This window comes from Microcaecilia unicolor, chromosome 6 (genome assembly GCF_901765095.1).
Source record: "Microcaecilia unicolor chromosome 6, aMicUni1.1, whole genome shotgun sequence".
In the NCBI taxonomy this organism is placed as follows: domain Eukaryota; kingdom Metazoa; phylum Chordata; class Amphibia; order Gymnophiona; family Siphonopidae; genus Microcaecilia; species Microcaecilia unicolor.
The window spans coordinates 234922583-234939153 of NC_044036.1; the positions used below are offsets into that span (position 1 = coordinate 234922583).

The window sequence follows — 16571 nt, forward strand, 5'->3', positions numbered from 1 at the left end:
CTTAAAAGAGGACCTTACAAGACTGGGAATCCAAATGGCAGATGACGTTTAATGTGAGCAAGTGCAAAGTGATGCATGTGGGAAAGAGGAACCCGAACTATAGCTATATGATGCAAGGTTCCACATTAGGAATCACTGACCAGGAAAAGTATCTAGGTGTCATTGTTGATGATTCGTTGAAACCCTCTGCTCAGTGTGCAGTGGCGGCTAAGAAAACAAATATAATGTTAGGTATTAATAAGAAAGAAATGGAAAACAAAAATGAGGATGTTATAATGCCTTTGTATTGCTCCATGGTGCGACCGTACCTCGAATACTGTGTGCAATTCTGGTCACCGCATCTCAAGAAAGATCTAGTGGAATTAGAAAAGGTACAGAGAAAGGCGACAAAAATGATAAAGGGGACGGGACAACTTTCCTATGAGGAAAGGCTAAAGTGGCTGGGGCTATTTAGCTTGCAGAAAATACAGCTGAGGGGATATATGATAAAGGTCTTTAAAATAATGAGTGGAGTGGAATGGGTAGAAGTGAATCACTTGTTTACAATACTAGCAACTGGGGGAGCACGCGATGAAGCTACAAAGTAGTAAATTTAAAACAAATCAGAAAAAATATTTCTTCAGTCAACGTATAATTAAACTCTGGAACTCGTTGCCAGAGAATGTGGCAAAAAGCATTTACTTAGCAGGGTTTAGCCTAGTGGTTAGTGCAGTGGATCTGGGGAACTGAGTTCTATTCCCACTGCAGCTCCTTGTGACTCTGGCCAAGTCACTTAACCCTCCATTGCCCCTGGTACAAAATAAGTACCTGAATATATGTAAACCACTTTGAATGCAGTTGCAAAAACCTCAGAAAGGCTGTATCAATTCCCATTTCCCTTTCATAAAGAAAAGTCCATAAGCCATTATGAAGATGGACTTGGGGAAAATCCACTGCTTATTTCTAACATAAGCAGCATAAAATATATTGTACTGTTTTGAGATCTTGCCAGGTACTTGTAACCTGGATTGGTCATTGTTGGAAACAGAATACTGGGCTTGATGGACCTTCAGTCTGTCCCAGTATGGCACCGCTTTATGTTCTTATGCAGCACATCTTCACCTTCATCTCCCTGTCTCTAACCACCTTGTCCAGCACATCCCCATCTCCCAACTCCCCCCCACCCCCCCGCCACCATGTCTAGCACATCTCCATCTCCCCCCCCCCCCCCCCCCCCCACCATGTCCTGCCTTTTTTGATGCAACTTCCTATGCATGGCACCAAACAGAGAGACGCACCGGGGCAGCCGGAAGCATCACATCTTTAGTACTGTCTGCTGCTCATTGGTTTTCGAGGACCAGCCAGGAGGGAGGAAGGGATATCAGTGAAGCTGGAGGTGAGAGGGAATGGAGGAAGGGAGAGGTGCCGGAGCCGATGGAGGGAAGGGAGAGAGAGCTGCCGGACCGTGGGGCAGGGAGCCTGTAGCAGAAAAAACGGCTTTTTGAGTGCTGGTTTTAAGGGCCTGCCAGCATCTGGCCAAAACTGGCCATGCTGGCTTAAAACTGATCTGTTGCCAATACTTGGGGGGGGGGGGGGGGGGGGGGGGGGGGAAGAAGGCCAAACATTCAGTTCTGGACTGATACGGTCCTGCTGAGAGAACTGACTTAGTTTGGGTAAGAGGAGTCAACATGCTCAGGGCCGGTCTTAGCAATTGCGGGGCCCTGTGCAGAGAAGTTCATTAGGGCCCCGCGCACGCCCCCCCACGCTTGCACCCCCGCTCACACCCTCCGCCCTCTACCTGCACGCGCCACCATCAGCCATAAGTTATCAGTTTAAAAGGAAGTTTAAAAGGAGGTTTAAAGCTCTCGGACCCCCACCACACCCCTCACCTTGATGTGCATCCACCATGTTTCAGTAAAGTGCGGCAGACAGCAGCAGCAATTTTCTTATCCCGTCAGCTGCCAAGCCCAGAGCCTCCTTGCTGCTGCATCCCGCCCTTGCGAAAGCAGGAAGAGACATCAAAAGGGGGTGGGATGCAGCAACGAGAAGGCTCTACACTTGGCAGCTGACGGGATATGAAAATTGCTGCCGCTGCCTGATGCTCTCTACTGAAATGTGGATGCACATTAAGTAAGTTACGGAGCAGGGAGGTGTTCCAAGATAGGAGGACAGATGTGCCAGAGATGCATGAACTTCACTGAGTGTCAGTCAGTTTATGTATGATTATGGTGTATACTTCCTCATCTGCCTCTCATTCTCTGGGTAACTACACAGTTACTATCTTGTTTCCCAAATGTTTTCTGTTGGTAATTCTGGCTATCATAGGCATTTTTCTTTGAGCCAGTAGATGAACCGCAAGTGATCAATCACTGTCATTGACTAATAGCAAGTAATAGTTACAGTAAAAACTTAGCATGAGTCACATCTCGCATCAGAAGCTGCTACTACTACTATTACTAATCATTTCTATAGTGCTACTAGACGTATGCAGCACTGTACAAAAAACAGCTGCGTAACGAGGGCGGGGCAATGGTGGTCTGCCCTGGGAGAACGCTGCAGGAGGGGTGCAGGGAGCAGCTGCGCGGCTGTCGGCTCCACTGGTTCCCTGCCTCCTCTGCTGTTACTTCCTGCTCCGGGGCAGAGGAAGCAGGGAACCACCCCAGCAGGTAAGAATGCACTCGGGAGGAGGGGGCTTGGAGGTGATGCGCCCGAGGGTGGGGGGAGGAACAACGTTGCACAGGGGGCGGGAACGACACTGCATCCGGGGGGGGGGGGGGGGTCGCAACGGCGATCCGCTCCAGGTGGCAGCCGACCAAGGAATACCACTGCAAAAAACACGAATGAGACAGTCCCTATTCAACAGAGCTTATAATCTATTCCAGGCATACAGTGCAACAAGATAAAAAGAGTCTGAAGTTGGCAGAGGAAGACAAGGATACAGCTTAAGAGAGTCTTGCCTAATGAACGAAGTTCCTGGGGAGGGGTGTAGGGAGAGAAGAGTGGAGGGATACTGAGGAGCTGCAGAATGAATGCACTTGTAAGCCAGTGAGAGCAGTTTGAATTGTGTATAGAAATGTATAGGGAGCTAATGAAGTGACTTGAAGAGAGGGGTCATGTGGTTGTAGAGACACTGGCAGATGATAAGTCGTGCAGCAGAATTTTGAACAGTTTGAAGAGGACAGAGATGGTTTAGTGGGAAACGACTATTTTATTATAAAGTAAAAAGTTTTCTTAACAAGTTGGACCACAGAATCTAGTATGTTTACAAGCAATACTGTATTGTGATTATATACTTATCAACTTGTAATCTGTCTAGATTTCTGTGGGAACAATGGAACAGAAATTTAGGGCCCTGTTTACTAAGCTGCGCTGCGCTATAGGCACGCTAACTTTTTAGCACGGAACTGAAAATCAGCTATTTTGGAGGTTTTCTGGGGGCAGAGTCAGCACTTGGCTGGTTAAGTGCTGACATTCAGAACTTAATCAGCCAAGGTAACCGCATAAATAGGACCTATATTAACGTGGTGTTCCATAGCCGGTTAAGTGATGAATATTGCACTTAACAATCGGCTATGTTTTAGCTGGCTCCACAAACCCAGAAATTCAGTGCTGAAGTCTGGACATGGTCCGATATTGAATTTCCAGGCATAACACCGGCAGCGCTGAGCAAAACACTAAGCACTGCCTACTGAATATCAATCCCATTGTTTTTACTAAATATATCCCAAAATGAATGTTTTTCGCTAAGAATATTGGTTAATTTTATGTCAAAATGTGACCTTCAGCGGTTTGAGCATTCTCAATAAGTATCTACCTTAATTTCCATAGGTTTTACGTTTTGCCACAATTTTATATTTTGCAGGCTATCATTCTTTAATGCTAGTGTAAGCCATCCTTATAGATATTTTAGGGATTTTAGGGTATCTTAGTATATTTAACATTTATTTTTTTTACCATCGCTAGGAAAGTATGGTGATTAGGTGACCACTGGCATGAAAGGAGGATAGTGTGCATTTCAGGTTAGACTGGTACTACAATACACATCTGTTGAAGGAGAGAGATTGGTAAGTCTGCAATATCATTATCCTTTTATCTCCTGTGTTTATTATAGATCCTTTTGCTTTGATCAACTGCTTTGTGTTTCAGCTCATATCTTAGTAGTGAATCCTGCATGTACAACATTTCAAGTATGTAGAACACCCTTTGGTGGATTTTTTATGTGCCTTCTTTATGTATATACCTGGCTTTACATCTATATATATATATTTATTACATCAAAATAAGTTATACTTTTTTATTTTCTTTTATGGAAGAAGTTTATTATTTACATTATTGTCTGCTATAATTTTGTCTCGAGACTAAACGTTTGTTTTAGAAATGGTTTATTTGGAAATTTTACATACAAATCAGTGTGCACATTAGTTGTTTTGATTTTTAGTCTGTTTATTAGTAATTATGTATATGGTGTTATATTCATATATTGTGTGCTTATAATCTAATTTACTTTTTAATTTCTGTCAACAATTTTATTTGCCCCTGACGCAGCCTATGGTAAGGGCAAAACATGACCATGTAAGGCATTGTATTTTAACCCAAAACATGTTATAGCTACCTAATAAAATTTATCAACAGACCATTCCTTTGTCCACTCTACTTGTTTTACCTCCATCTTGGATTCTGCATACCATGTGCCTTCCTGCTTTTTAAATAAATCTGGGTATTGCTCTATTGATCTGCATCGGAACCCTATCATGGCAATATAACGTGTTCCTGCATGACCAATGATCTGTCTATAACCCTGAGAAGTTAATGCATGCATTAATGCTACCTCTGCTTGTCACCTGCATAAGCTGTTCAATAAAAAGAATAATGTCATCATACCCGAGCAACCCCATGTGTTCACACATTCAGAATAATAATAATACTAGGGTACCTGTACATGTTCATAATATACAGAGGGACCCTTTACAGAGCAGCAGTAAGCCCAACGTGGGCTTACCGCTTGCTCTTCCAGGACTACCGCCAGCCTAACGCAGTCGCTGGTGGTAGTCCTGCCCCGAGTGGGCGCCATTTCCAGGGAAAATAGAAAACTCCCAGAAATGGCTTGCGTGTGATAACCCGGAGGTAATTGGGCATCGCCACATGCTGCCCAGTTACCACCGTGTTAGCGCAGGAACCCTAATCGCCACCTCAATGGTTTGCCAGGGGCTTTTTTACCTGCTGCGGTAAAAAGAGCCTTGGCATGCAAGAAAAACGGTCCCCGCCGCTACGCAGGGCCCTTTTTCTCTGCAGCTTAGTAAAAGGATCCCAGCGTGATTTAACCAGGTAAATCATTTGTGCCCACTTATCCACTGATATTCAGAGGCACATAACCAGGTAGTGTCACTGAACACCAGGTAGTGTCACTGAATACTTGTCGGCTGACTGGTCACCTTTTGATTCCAATTACTCCACTGTTGCTACTTGATGCTCAGATTTCACCAGTTTTTCGTTATCTAGGAGTACTCCTTGATTTTAATCTTTCATTTGAGCCTCAAGTTTCTGCATTATGCAAATCTCAGTTCTTTCTTTTACATTAGCTAGGATCAGTTCACCCTTTTTATGATCATAATACATTCCATTTGCTAATTCTTTCCCATTTTATGACCCACATGGATAATTGTAATATTATTTATTTATTTATTTGTTACACTTGTATCCCACATTTTCCCACCTATTTGCAGGCTCAATGTGGCTTACATAATACCATAGAGGCAATCGCCATTTCTGGTAGTGAAACAAATACAGAGAGTTGTAGTAGACGACATTAGGCATTTCCAATTCACAAGACTACAGACTTTACAAAATACAGCCAATTGTCTTTGTCATTTAAAAGAAATTCGACCATGTCACACCTGCATTGAAAGATCACCATTGGTTATTGCTTAAATTTTACTGCATTCATTTCAAATCATTGTTTCTAGCTTTCAAAGCTTTCCGTTACTGACTTTTCTGTATTCTTTGTCACTGTCCTGTGTACCATTAATGACCACCACATGGTCCTACTGGGGCCTCATTTAGCTGAATTGAAAATTATGTGTCACAGTACTTTTTTCTTTATAGCTCCACATTTGTGGAAATCCATGCCACTGTCTATTTGTAGTGAATGTAATCTAAAGAAATTTAAAGCCATCAGGACAGATTGCAACTATATCAGCTTCAGGAAAAAAAAAGAGCTAAAAACCCTCTTTTTCCCCCAAACACTGCTCCATGATCCCTCTCCACCGCACTGCATTCCAATCATCCTTAGGGGTCAATTTACAAAGGTGCGCTGCAAAATGGCTTGCGGTAGTGTAGGCGTGGGTTTTGAACGCACGCCGATCCATTTTTTTAGCAAGCCTGTAAAAAAGGCCTCTTTTTCTTTTGCCGAAAATGGACGTGCGGCAAAATCAAAATTACCACGTGTCCATTTTGGGTCTGAGACCTTACCGCCAGCCAGAGACTTAGCGGTAAAGAATCTGAGCAGTAATGACCTGCGCTCGTCAAATGCCACTTGACGCGCGTCCGTTACGTGCGCCAGAAAATTTAAAAATTATTTTTCAGACGCACGTAGTGGGTGCGTGCCAAAATTGAAATTACCACCAGGGCCACGCGGTAACCGGGTGGTAACTCTAATTTGGCGCATGTTTGGAACACGTAGGTGCCTACGCGGCTTAGTAAAAGGGGCCCTTAATTCTTTTTTCTTCTCCCAATTAAACTCATCTCTATCTCTTCTCATGGTCGTGTGCTTAACCCTTCATGCAGTGTTCTACCTTAAGTCAGCCTAATTTTTGTAAACCACACTGAACCCTAATAAGGGGATATTAGTGGTATATAAGACCTAACTTGAATTGAATTAGAGGTATAGTTGTTCCAGCAAGCATATTCCAGTGAGTGAGGCAGCTTCCTTGGGCACCAGTATCTGTGGGAGAGTATCCTGCTTATTTTCGAAAGAGAAAAACGCCTATAGTGCGACCTAAATCGGGAGATAGACGTTTATCTCGCAAAGGTGCCCAAATCGGTATAATCGAAAGCCGATTTTGGGCGTTTCCAACTGCACTCCGTCGCGGAAACGAATAAAGTTGACGGGGGCGTGTCGGAGGCATGGTGGAAGCGGAACTGGGGCGTGGTTATCAGCCGAGGAGAGATGGGCGTCTTTAGCTGATAATCGAAAAAAAAGTAAGACGTTTTTACCGCGATTTTGGGTCACTTTTTTTGGACCCTTTTTTTTCACGAACAAGTCCCAAAAAAGTGCCCCAACTGCCCAGATGACCACTGGAGGGAATCGGGGATGACCTCCCCGGACTCCTCCAGTGGTCACTAACCCCCTCCCACCAAAAAAACCCCACTTTACAAACTTTTTTTCCAGCCTCTATGCCAGCCTCAAATACCGTACCCACCTCCATGACAGCAGAATGTGTTCGATCCTGTCACAGCCTTTCCCTGGGTCAGATGTGGCTCTCGGGTGCAGTACAGGGTTACATCAGCATTGCATTGTGGTGGGTGTAGGGTATTGGGCTCCGTGATTTCATTAGCTTGTGTTACAGTCTCACGATGTTGGTAGTTGGTAGGCTCTTCTCCCATGGTGCTTTTCCCCCTGCCTACTGGGTCAGAGTGTGCCCTGTTGTGTTTCCTGTTGTAGTCCATGCGGTAGTGGCCATTTTTGTAAGCCAGTTTTAGTTCCCTTTCCTGTGTTAGCCACGTTACAGAACTTAGTTTTTACCTTGAATGTGGCTGAAAGAGGGCACTGTACAGCATTCTGCCAGCTCTGACCTACTGCTCATCTCAGTACCAGGAAGACTCGTTGCCAGTGGGGCACAACCTCTGATCTGCAGTTAACTGTGAGTAAACGCGGTTATTCCAATAAAGGACGTTTTCGGAGAGATTAGTCTTCAGGTGTCAACTGGTGTGCCAATGTTATACAGCAGCAACAAGTCCTAGAGGCCTGCGTGTATGCAGGTTCCTGGAGCACTTTTAGTGGGTACCGCAGTGCACTTCAGCCAGGTGGCCCCAGGCCCATCCCCCCCCCCCCCACCTGTAACACTTGTGCTGGTAAATGGGAGGCCTGCAAAACCCACTGTACCCACATGTAGGTGCCCCCTTCACCCCTAAGAGCTATGGTAGTGTTGTACATTTGTGGGTAGTGGGTTTTGGGGGAGGGGGGTTGGGAGGTCAGCACCCGTGGTAAGGGAGCTATGCATGTGGGAGCTTTTTCTGAAGTCCTAGGGTGCCCAGTTGGTGTCCTGGCATATCAGGGGGGCCAGTGTACTACGAATCGTGGCCCCTCCCATGACCAAATGGCTCAGATTAGGACGTTTTTGAGCTGGGCGTTTTTAGTTTCCATTATCGCTAAAAAAAAAACAAATGCCCAGCTCAAAAACGTCCATTTTTTCGAAAATACAGTTCGGCTCGCCCCTTCACGGACCCGTTCTCGGAGATAAACGCCCATGGAGATAGGCGTTTCCGTTCGATTATGCCCCTCCACGTATGAATGCTGGCTTTGTATTTGAAAGCCATTTTTAACTGTGTAGTGTTCTTGTATGTATGTTTTACTTTCCTACTGAATACTATAGTTATTTTGTTTGTAAACTGCTTTGATCTCTTCATCAGTTAAAGCGGTATATCAAATCAGGAATAAATACCAGAACAGACCGCTCCCGCACTATCTGAGTAGTGCCAGAGCGGTCTAGGGGTAGAATCTGGGTGGAACTAGCACTTATCCAGTCACTGACAATAGTCAGTGTCAGTGAAAAATATAAAATGCAGTCCTATCTTTACCTGGTAGTTAGCTAACAGGTACTACTACTACTACTTAACATTTCTAGAGCGCTACTAGGGTTACGCAGCGCTGTACAATTTAACAAAGAGAGACAGTCCCTGCTCAAAGAGCTTACAATCTAATAGACAAGTGAACGGTCGGTCCGATAGGGGCAGTCTGGATTCACTGAACGGTAAGGGTTAGGTGCCGAACGCAGCATTGAAGAGGTGGGCTTTAAGCAAAGACTTGAAGACGGGCAGGGAGGGGGCTTGGCGTATGGGCTCAGGAAGGTTGTTCCAAGCATAGGGTGAGGCGAGGCAGAATGAGCGGAGCCTGGAGTTGGCGGTGGTGGAGAAGGGTACTGAGAGGAGGGATTTATCCTGTGAACGGAGGTTACGGGCGGGAACGTAAGGGGAGATGAGGGTAGAAAGATAGTGAGGGGCAGCAGACTGAGTGCATTTGTAGGTAATAAGAAGAAGCTTGAATTGAATGCGGTATCTGATCGGAAGCCAGTGAAGTGACCTGAGGAGAGGGGTGATATGAGTATATCGGTTCTGGCGGAATATGAGACGTGCAGCAGAGTTCTGAACAGATTGAAGGGGGGATAGATGGCTAAGGGAGGCCGGTGAGGAGTAAGTTGCAGTAGTCCAGGCGAGAGGTAATGAGAGCGTGGACGAGAGTTCGGGTGGTGTGTTCAGGTACTGGCACTGAATCAGTCAGTACCCAGAAAACTTCCAGGTAGCGGCCTGAGAGTCCTGTAGTCCTTCCTCCCTCCCCCCCCCCCCCCCCCCCAAAGGGCACTGGCCCCCTCCCTCCTCACCCCTTTCAAGAGGACTACACCCCTCTATCCAGATCCCTCTTGAAGAGCATCAGCCCCTTCCATCTTGACCCCCTCCAAGAGGATTGGGCCCCTCCCTTCCAATCCTCTTAAACCCTACAAAGAATATGGGCCCCCTCCCTCCTAACCCCTCCTCCCCAAGGAGCATCAAACCCCTCCATCCTGACCCCCCCCCCCCCGGAAAATTGTCCTCCCCCTCGCCATCCCCCTCTCTCCCTCTCCCAAGCATTTTGCCCCTTTGAAAGGTCCCCACGAGACTGTAACTAGCCAGAGCCACCAGAGACAGATGTGAGTGGGGATTGTTCCTGTCTTGTCTATCCTAGACCACCAGGAACTATAAAAATAGGCCTGGGAGGGGCTTTTAAGTGGGGTACAATGCTGAGGGGGGGGGGTGGCAATTGTTTGGGGCAGGAGAGGGATGGGGGGATTAGTGGAGCTGACCTGATGCCTTTATGTGGGTCCAAGATCATATTCAGCAGGGACCCACATACATGTCTTGTGTGTATGCTCAGTTGAATATTGGCCTGGACCTTGTCACCACTAGGGGTGCCCTAGAGAGTGTTTGTCCTGAAGAATTAGTGGTGCTAGGGGCAGCTTGAGTGGAGTCTACTTGCTTTAATGGAGAGGACTGGCCCTGAGGGACTCCCCTTTCTACTAGGGCTGAGCTACCCTGCCCACGTCTTTAACCCCTCAGGTATCAGTCACCCTCCCTGGCCTAGGCAACTGCCTAACCAATAACCAAGGCTTCACAAGGTTTTAAAATAAACAAAACATCATTTATTCTGGACATCACAAATCTCATTCAGCTAAACAATGCTGCTCTCTTCCCCTTTCAGAGAGTAGAAATTGACTTCCAAGCACAATTATATAATAGACAATTAATTAAACCTTTACTCCTTCTAATATATGTCTGGCAAGCTTATATCATCACACATCAGTTTCCCTTTAAACACATCCCCCTTCTTTCAAAGAAGGGTAGTTCTCAGGCTCCCTTTACAACCCAGGGTAATTCTAAACCCCTTTCTTTTACTCCAAGGCAGTTTCACACCCTCTTTATAATTCAGGGTAACTCTAACCCCCTTTCACACAACCAGGGTAATTCTAACCCCCAGCCAAGCTACTAGGTACATGCTTCCAGACCGTCTCTTTAGTCTGTTGAGCATGGGTTTTTACCTGCCTTTGGCCTTTTGTTCCTTTAGGGACCCACAGTAGCCCATGGAGCTTCAGCCTATCCTCACTCCATATGGACGTATCCATAACCCAGGGTTCTCAGCCTGTTCCCTCCTTCTTGGGCTATTCTTAACCCAGGGATTGTCAGCCTCTCCTATCTTCTCCTTGAGACTACTTGGCTCTCTCTTCTTATAGTGGCTGTTAAACCTGCTAGTGTTTCCAGCCACACACTTTTCCTGGGACTGGTGTACTGATTAGGGTAGTGCTGCTCCCACCTGGGAAGCAACAGGCTTCTGTACTACAGATCCCAGCATACCCAGCTTCTTCCTCAGGCTGCCTGCTGAACCTCTTTCTCATATCTGATTTCAAGCTACTCTCCTTTCCTGGACCTGATGTGCTGATTAGCTTAGGGCCTCTTTTACAAAGCCGCACAGCAGAAGAGAGGAAGCTGATTCATTTCTTATGGGCTTCCTCCCATTTGTTGCACGGGAATCACTAGCGCGGCCCTTAGTGCCTTTTCCACCTGGGAAGCAACAGGCTTTCACACTACATCATCCAGCAGACACAGCTTCCTCCTCAGGCTCCTGTGCTTGGTCAAAAGGATTTTTGCTGGAAGCAAAGGGCACATGTCTCTGGTAAGGATTTAATTTAACCTTTGTTTCTGCTTTTCTTCTGCACCTTTGGGTTTTAACTGGATATAGCAACTGGTTACTTCCTAACTTCTGGGGTCCGGACACAGCTGCTGTGTCACAATCTGCATAAGTATCAGTGCTTGCCTCCTATCTCATCAGGTCTGGATAGTCAATGCTGGTGCCTGCACGTGGCTCTGGCATTGAATATCTAGGTCTAATTTAACCGGTGATGGTAAGCGTTTAAAAAAACCCCACACCACCACCACCTGAATATTGATCGGTATAATATTAGAGTACCTAAGGAGCCTCATATGTTATACATTAAGAATAATACAAGGATACCCCTTATGTGTTACACATTCACTATAATATTAGAGTACGAGTACCTGAGAAGTCTCATGCCCGCAGTAGCCCCAAGAAGAATGGGTGTTTCTTTCTGTTGCTTGGACGGGATAATGATCATGGCTTCATCAAGGCAGGTCCTTAAGCTTTTCCCAGCTTCAGATGGGTTATCAGCATAAGAAGCGATCCCTGATGCTGAAGAAAGAAAAGTAGAAGTGAAATTCCCCCAAGAATTTTAAAAGCAGTCAATAGAAATAGAATAAAATAAATCATAGAAAAGAAAAGACCATCACTGAAATACTTTGATGTTTCACTTATATATGCTGTTACTTATCAAAATTTGCTTATTTCTGATATGACGAAGAAGGGCTACCTTCGAAAGCTAATCAAAAAATGTATTTAGTCCAATAAAAAAGGTATCATCTTATTTTCTTTTCTATGTTTTATTTTATTCTATTTTTACAGACTGCTATTAGAAGTGGACTAACACAGCTACCACATCTCTCTACCCAAGGATTTTGGAAGCATGGTTATGCACTTTATAAAGAAGCAGCAAGAACCAAACATATTGTACTTAAGAGTTTGCCTCACCTTCTGTACAAGGATCCTCTGATTTCACTGTATCATAAAATATTTTATGTAACAAGGTACTAGCTCAAAATATTCCAGGAATCAGCACCTATTTGGTACTCCTGGCCTCATATAGTTTTATTTTTGTCACATAGAAAGCTGTTCTCTTTGCAATGTACGATTGAATTAGAAATAAAATAAAAATCTAGCTTAGTGAAAAAAAAAGGGTATCAGGCACCCTGCCAAGGTGTTTCAGCTAATACTTTTTGTGGAGGAGTAGCCTACTCTTTAGAGTAGCAGGCTGAGAAACAGAAAAGCCAAGGTTTAAATCTCATTGCAGCTCCTTGTGACCTTGGACAAGACACTTAACTTTCCATTGCCACAGGTACAAACTTACAGGCACTTTTACTAAACTGCATTAGGTGCTAATGCTCAGGTGTCGTGTGCTAAAAAATATTCTGCATTTTTTTAAGTGGCGTGTCAAGAGCAGAGATTGGGTCTTCTGGTTAACGTAGGAATACTGCATTAGCCCTTATCGCCTTCAAAATGGGTGCTTTTTATTTTTTTAAGAAAAAGGTGAGGGAGGACCAATTCAATTCCAGCACAAGGGTAAAGGTAAAAAAAATAATAATTTTTGATAGGTCCTTAAAATACAATTTCTTCCAGTTAAACTCTCAATAAGTCCTTAAAGTAGAAATGAATAGACTCGATGCAGAACTGCATTTCTGTGCAAAAGTGCCTGCTTCAGGAGTCGAAAATTCAGTGCAGCAGATTATAAATAACAATTTTCACACTCTCATGGAAGTAAAGTGCCAATTGCACAAATCACGATGTCTATGATAAAATCAATGCTCACAGGGAAATAATGAACTGTAACAGGTTGTAACTATTTTTCAAACAGTATGGCCACAGTAAAATGTACACAATTGTAAGTTATTTTGGTTGTAGTGACTTATAACTGTGTTCATTTTACTGTGGCCATGCTGTGCAAAAAATCGTTAACAGCTGTTGCAGTTTATTATTTCCCTGTCAGCATTGATTTTCTCACAGATGTTGTGGTTTGTGCAATTGGCACTTTGCTTCCATGAGGTTGTGAAAGTTGTTATTCATAATCTGCTGTACTGAATTTTTGTAAATGATGCCAGAATCAATTACCTCCCAACCTGGACATCTGGGGACCAATATTCAGAAAATGTTGAGCTCCTAAATTTGTCTCTTAAATTTGTATCCTATTTTCAGCATAACTTTTCAGCTGAAATTTCATCTTAATTTAAAAGTTATGCTCATAAATTTAGACCTGTCATTCATGAACCCAATATTCAGCCAGCAGCAATCAGCGTTTTGCTAACCGCTGCCAGTGTTAAACCCAAAAATTCAATGCTGAGCCATGTCCGGGCATCGGCATTGAATTTATGGGTTTGCGGAGCCAGATAATACATAACAGCTAATAAATATTTTAAATATTTATTAGCTGTTATGTATGTATTATGTATTAAGTGATATTCAGCACTTAACTGGCAATGGGCTACCGCATAAAGATAGGATTGACATTTACGTGGTCCTATTTATGTGGTTAACCTGGCCGGTTAAGTGCTGAATATCGGCACAACTGACCAAGTGCTGACGCCAATCCCAGAATGCCTCCAAAATAGCCGGTTTTCAGTTAGCACTAACTAGTTATTTTCAGCAGCACTAGCCGGTTAAGAGCTGCTGAGAATTAGCGGTTAGCTCCAAACAGGCGATTTAACTGGCCAGGAGCTGTTTCTGGACAGTTAAATCGCTTTGAATATTGACCCCCATTTGCCTAGATTTATGAGTCTAATTTATGAGCCTAGTACTGAAAATCAGTGCTAAGCTCTTTACTTCTTTTCCCTGCCCTAAATCCACCTCGATTCTACCCACTTTTTATGCTCCTAAATTTAAGAGTTTAGTGACATTTTGAGTAAAAATGTATGCACTCAGCCCTAGAAAATTTTCACAGTTAGGAGCATAAATCTTTTGAATATTGGGCCCCTTAATTCCAATCTCAATGTTCTGTACAAAGTGAACCTTATGACACAACTCATTTGCTTCTTAACAAATCTTGATGGCTGGGGAAATGTTCAGCTTGAGTGAACATGTAAGCCCAGAAGAAGGGAAAGAGGGAGGAAAAATTAGAAGTCTCATGAAAGGTGAGATTTTGTGGCTAACTTGTTATATATTCTGAGCCAAGGTGCCCTGTGATCCTGACCATTGCTAGTGTTTAACAGGAAATTTTCTGACAAATTTGTTTTCTCTCACATAGTTTTTCAGTTGATAGTGTAATGAAATAGTCTCTTTCCTTGACAAGGATATCTTAAAAAAAAAAAAAAGGGAACCAGATGACTAACTGGGTGTCAGGCTGGCTAGTCTCAAACTAGGGGCCTGGTCAACTGAGAGACTCATGTTTTGTCTTCTAAGCCACTGGAGAACACTGAGGAAACTAACAAAAAGGTGAAGATCTTGTATTGAATTAGCTGTAATAACCAGTGACTCCACCCCTAGAAAGCCAAATTGGTCCTTAGGTCTAGAAATTGGGTTTCTGGGAACAGAGAAGTTATTCCAAACAACTAGAAGGCACAGGACCTGGATTCAAATATCATTGAGAACTGAAGAAGTAATTGGAGTTGACCTGATCGTGAATAGCTGTTTTCTGATAAGAAATATATGAGGTTAAAACTAAAAGATACTTGGACCTGGATGTGTTTATAACCCCTGCTTAACAAGAGCTCATCAGCCTCACATCAAATTCTGAATCCTTGTGGTGAAGAAAACTTGCATATTTGTACAGTTGAATTCTGAATCTAAAAGAGATTGAATTCAGTCTTCAAACATGAAACCAGGCCAAGGAACAAAGTAGCTGCTTGATATGTTGAGATTTATATGAAATAACCCAGAGTTCACAAGTTTAATGCCTAGCTTCCTATCTGGCTTCCTTGTGGATCCCTTGGCTATGCTTCTATTTAATTTCTGAAAAGAATATCATACCATTTGCTCTGCAGGTATGGACTTGGCTGACCACACCTGTGTTGTTCTCCTTATACGCCGGCCACTGGTAGATATAGAGAGAGGTGTGCAAAGACCCAGCATCAAACACCATCCCGTACTAAAGGAGAAAACAGAGAGCATCATGGGATGTCCAGGACTACACTGAAGGGTAAATTTTCAATAGGGTGATTAACTGACAATGTATGCACTTTTCAGCCCACCAACCCAGCCCACTTTAAATACCAAAGCACCTATCTGTTGAGTTTGAAGATCATTTTGTCCTAACATGGTGTTGAATGATGGCACAAAGTATACATTTGTAGCCAGATCCTCCAATTAGGGGGCTTAGGATGACCATAGAGATGGGCACACATGATAAAATCAATGCCTTTGAATAAAACATTACACTCCTCCAGTTTCTTTCAATGCACACAGTACAAAGACAAAGGGTTCCATGGAACTGGTGAAAGGTCTCTGAACAAGCACATGCAAACCACACTTGGAAAAATACTTAAGGAGGCCGACAAGGTTTTATGTATCGATTGTGAAAAGAGAATCTAAATGGCTCCCCCCTGGACCGTTACACCCTATTCTCTCTGCTTTCCGTACACTAGTGCTTCAAGATTTTGGAGAATTAGAACAGGCTCCACGAAGAAGTTCTAGAGGAAATCTAACAAGAAAGGAGAGAGATGCTTTGGAGTCTCTTAAAAATAACAGAGAGATTATTATTAGAAGAGCGGATAAGGGTAGAGCCATTGTGATTTTATATAGCAGAGATTATGTTTCAATTGCAAGTGTCAACAGATTATTTGCCTCTGCCTGTAGATCCCACACCCCGGCTTCAGGAGCATATTTTGAGAATAACAAAGGAAGCATATGCGACAGGTATTTTGACACAGAAAGAATTTCACTTTTTGAATACAATGAATCCAAAGATTCCAGTTATCTATACGTTGCCTAAAATTCATAAGAGACTCATTGATCCTCCAGGCAGACCCATCATATCGAGTAGAGGCTCAGTGTTAGAACCTCTCTCGATGTTTGTTGATTGTTTTTTGCAACCCTTTGTAAAAAGTGGGGCATCATACATAAAGGATACCACTCACTTTCTACAACTACTAGAACCATATAATGGAAAAGTGAGTGGTATGATTATGGTTACCTTAGACATGTCCTCCCTTTATACAGTCATACCACAAGATGAAGCACTCAAGGTGATCGAAATGTTTCTAGATGAAAGAGAACCTAGTCGGTTTCC

General features: G+C 43.7%; 1 protein-coding gene across 2 annotated transcripts in view; it reads right to left on the bottom strand.

Moving 5' to 3' along the window:
- Positions 1–16571, bottom strand: part of LOC115472397 (ectonucleoside triphosphate diphosphohydrolase 8-like) — a 280150-nt gene that overhangs the window by 161024 nt on the left and 102555 nt on the right. For both annotated transcript variants that reach the window (XM_030206669.1, XM_030206670.1), the window contains 2 exons: positions 15314–15431; positions 11782–11932 (listed from right to left, as the gene is read on the bottom strand). In XM_030206669.1, the coding sequence (XP_030062529.1) occupies positions 11782–11932; positions 15314–15431 (269 nt within the window). The remainder of the gene's footprint in view (positions 1–11781; positions 11933–15313; positions 15432–16571) is intronic.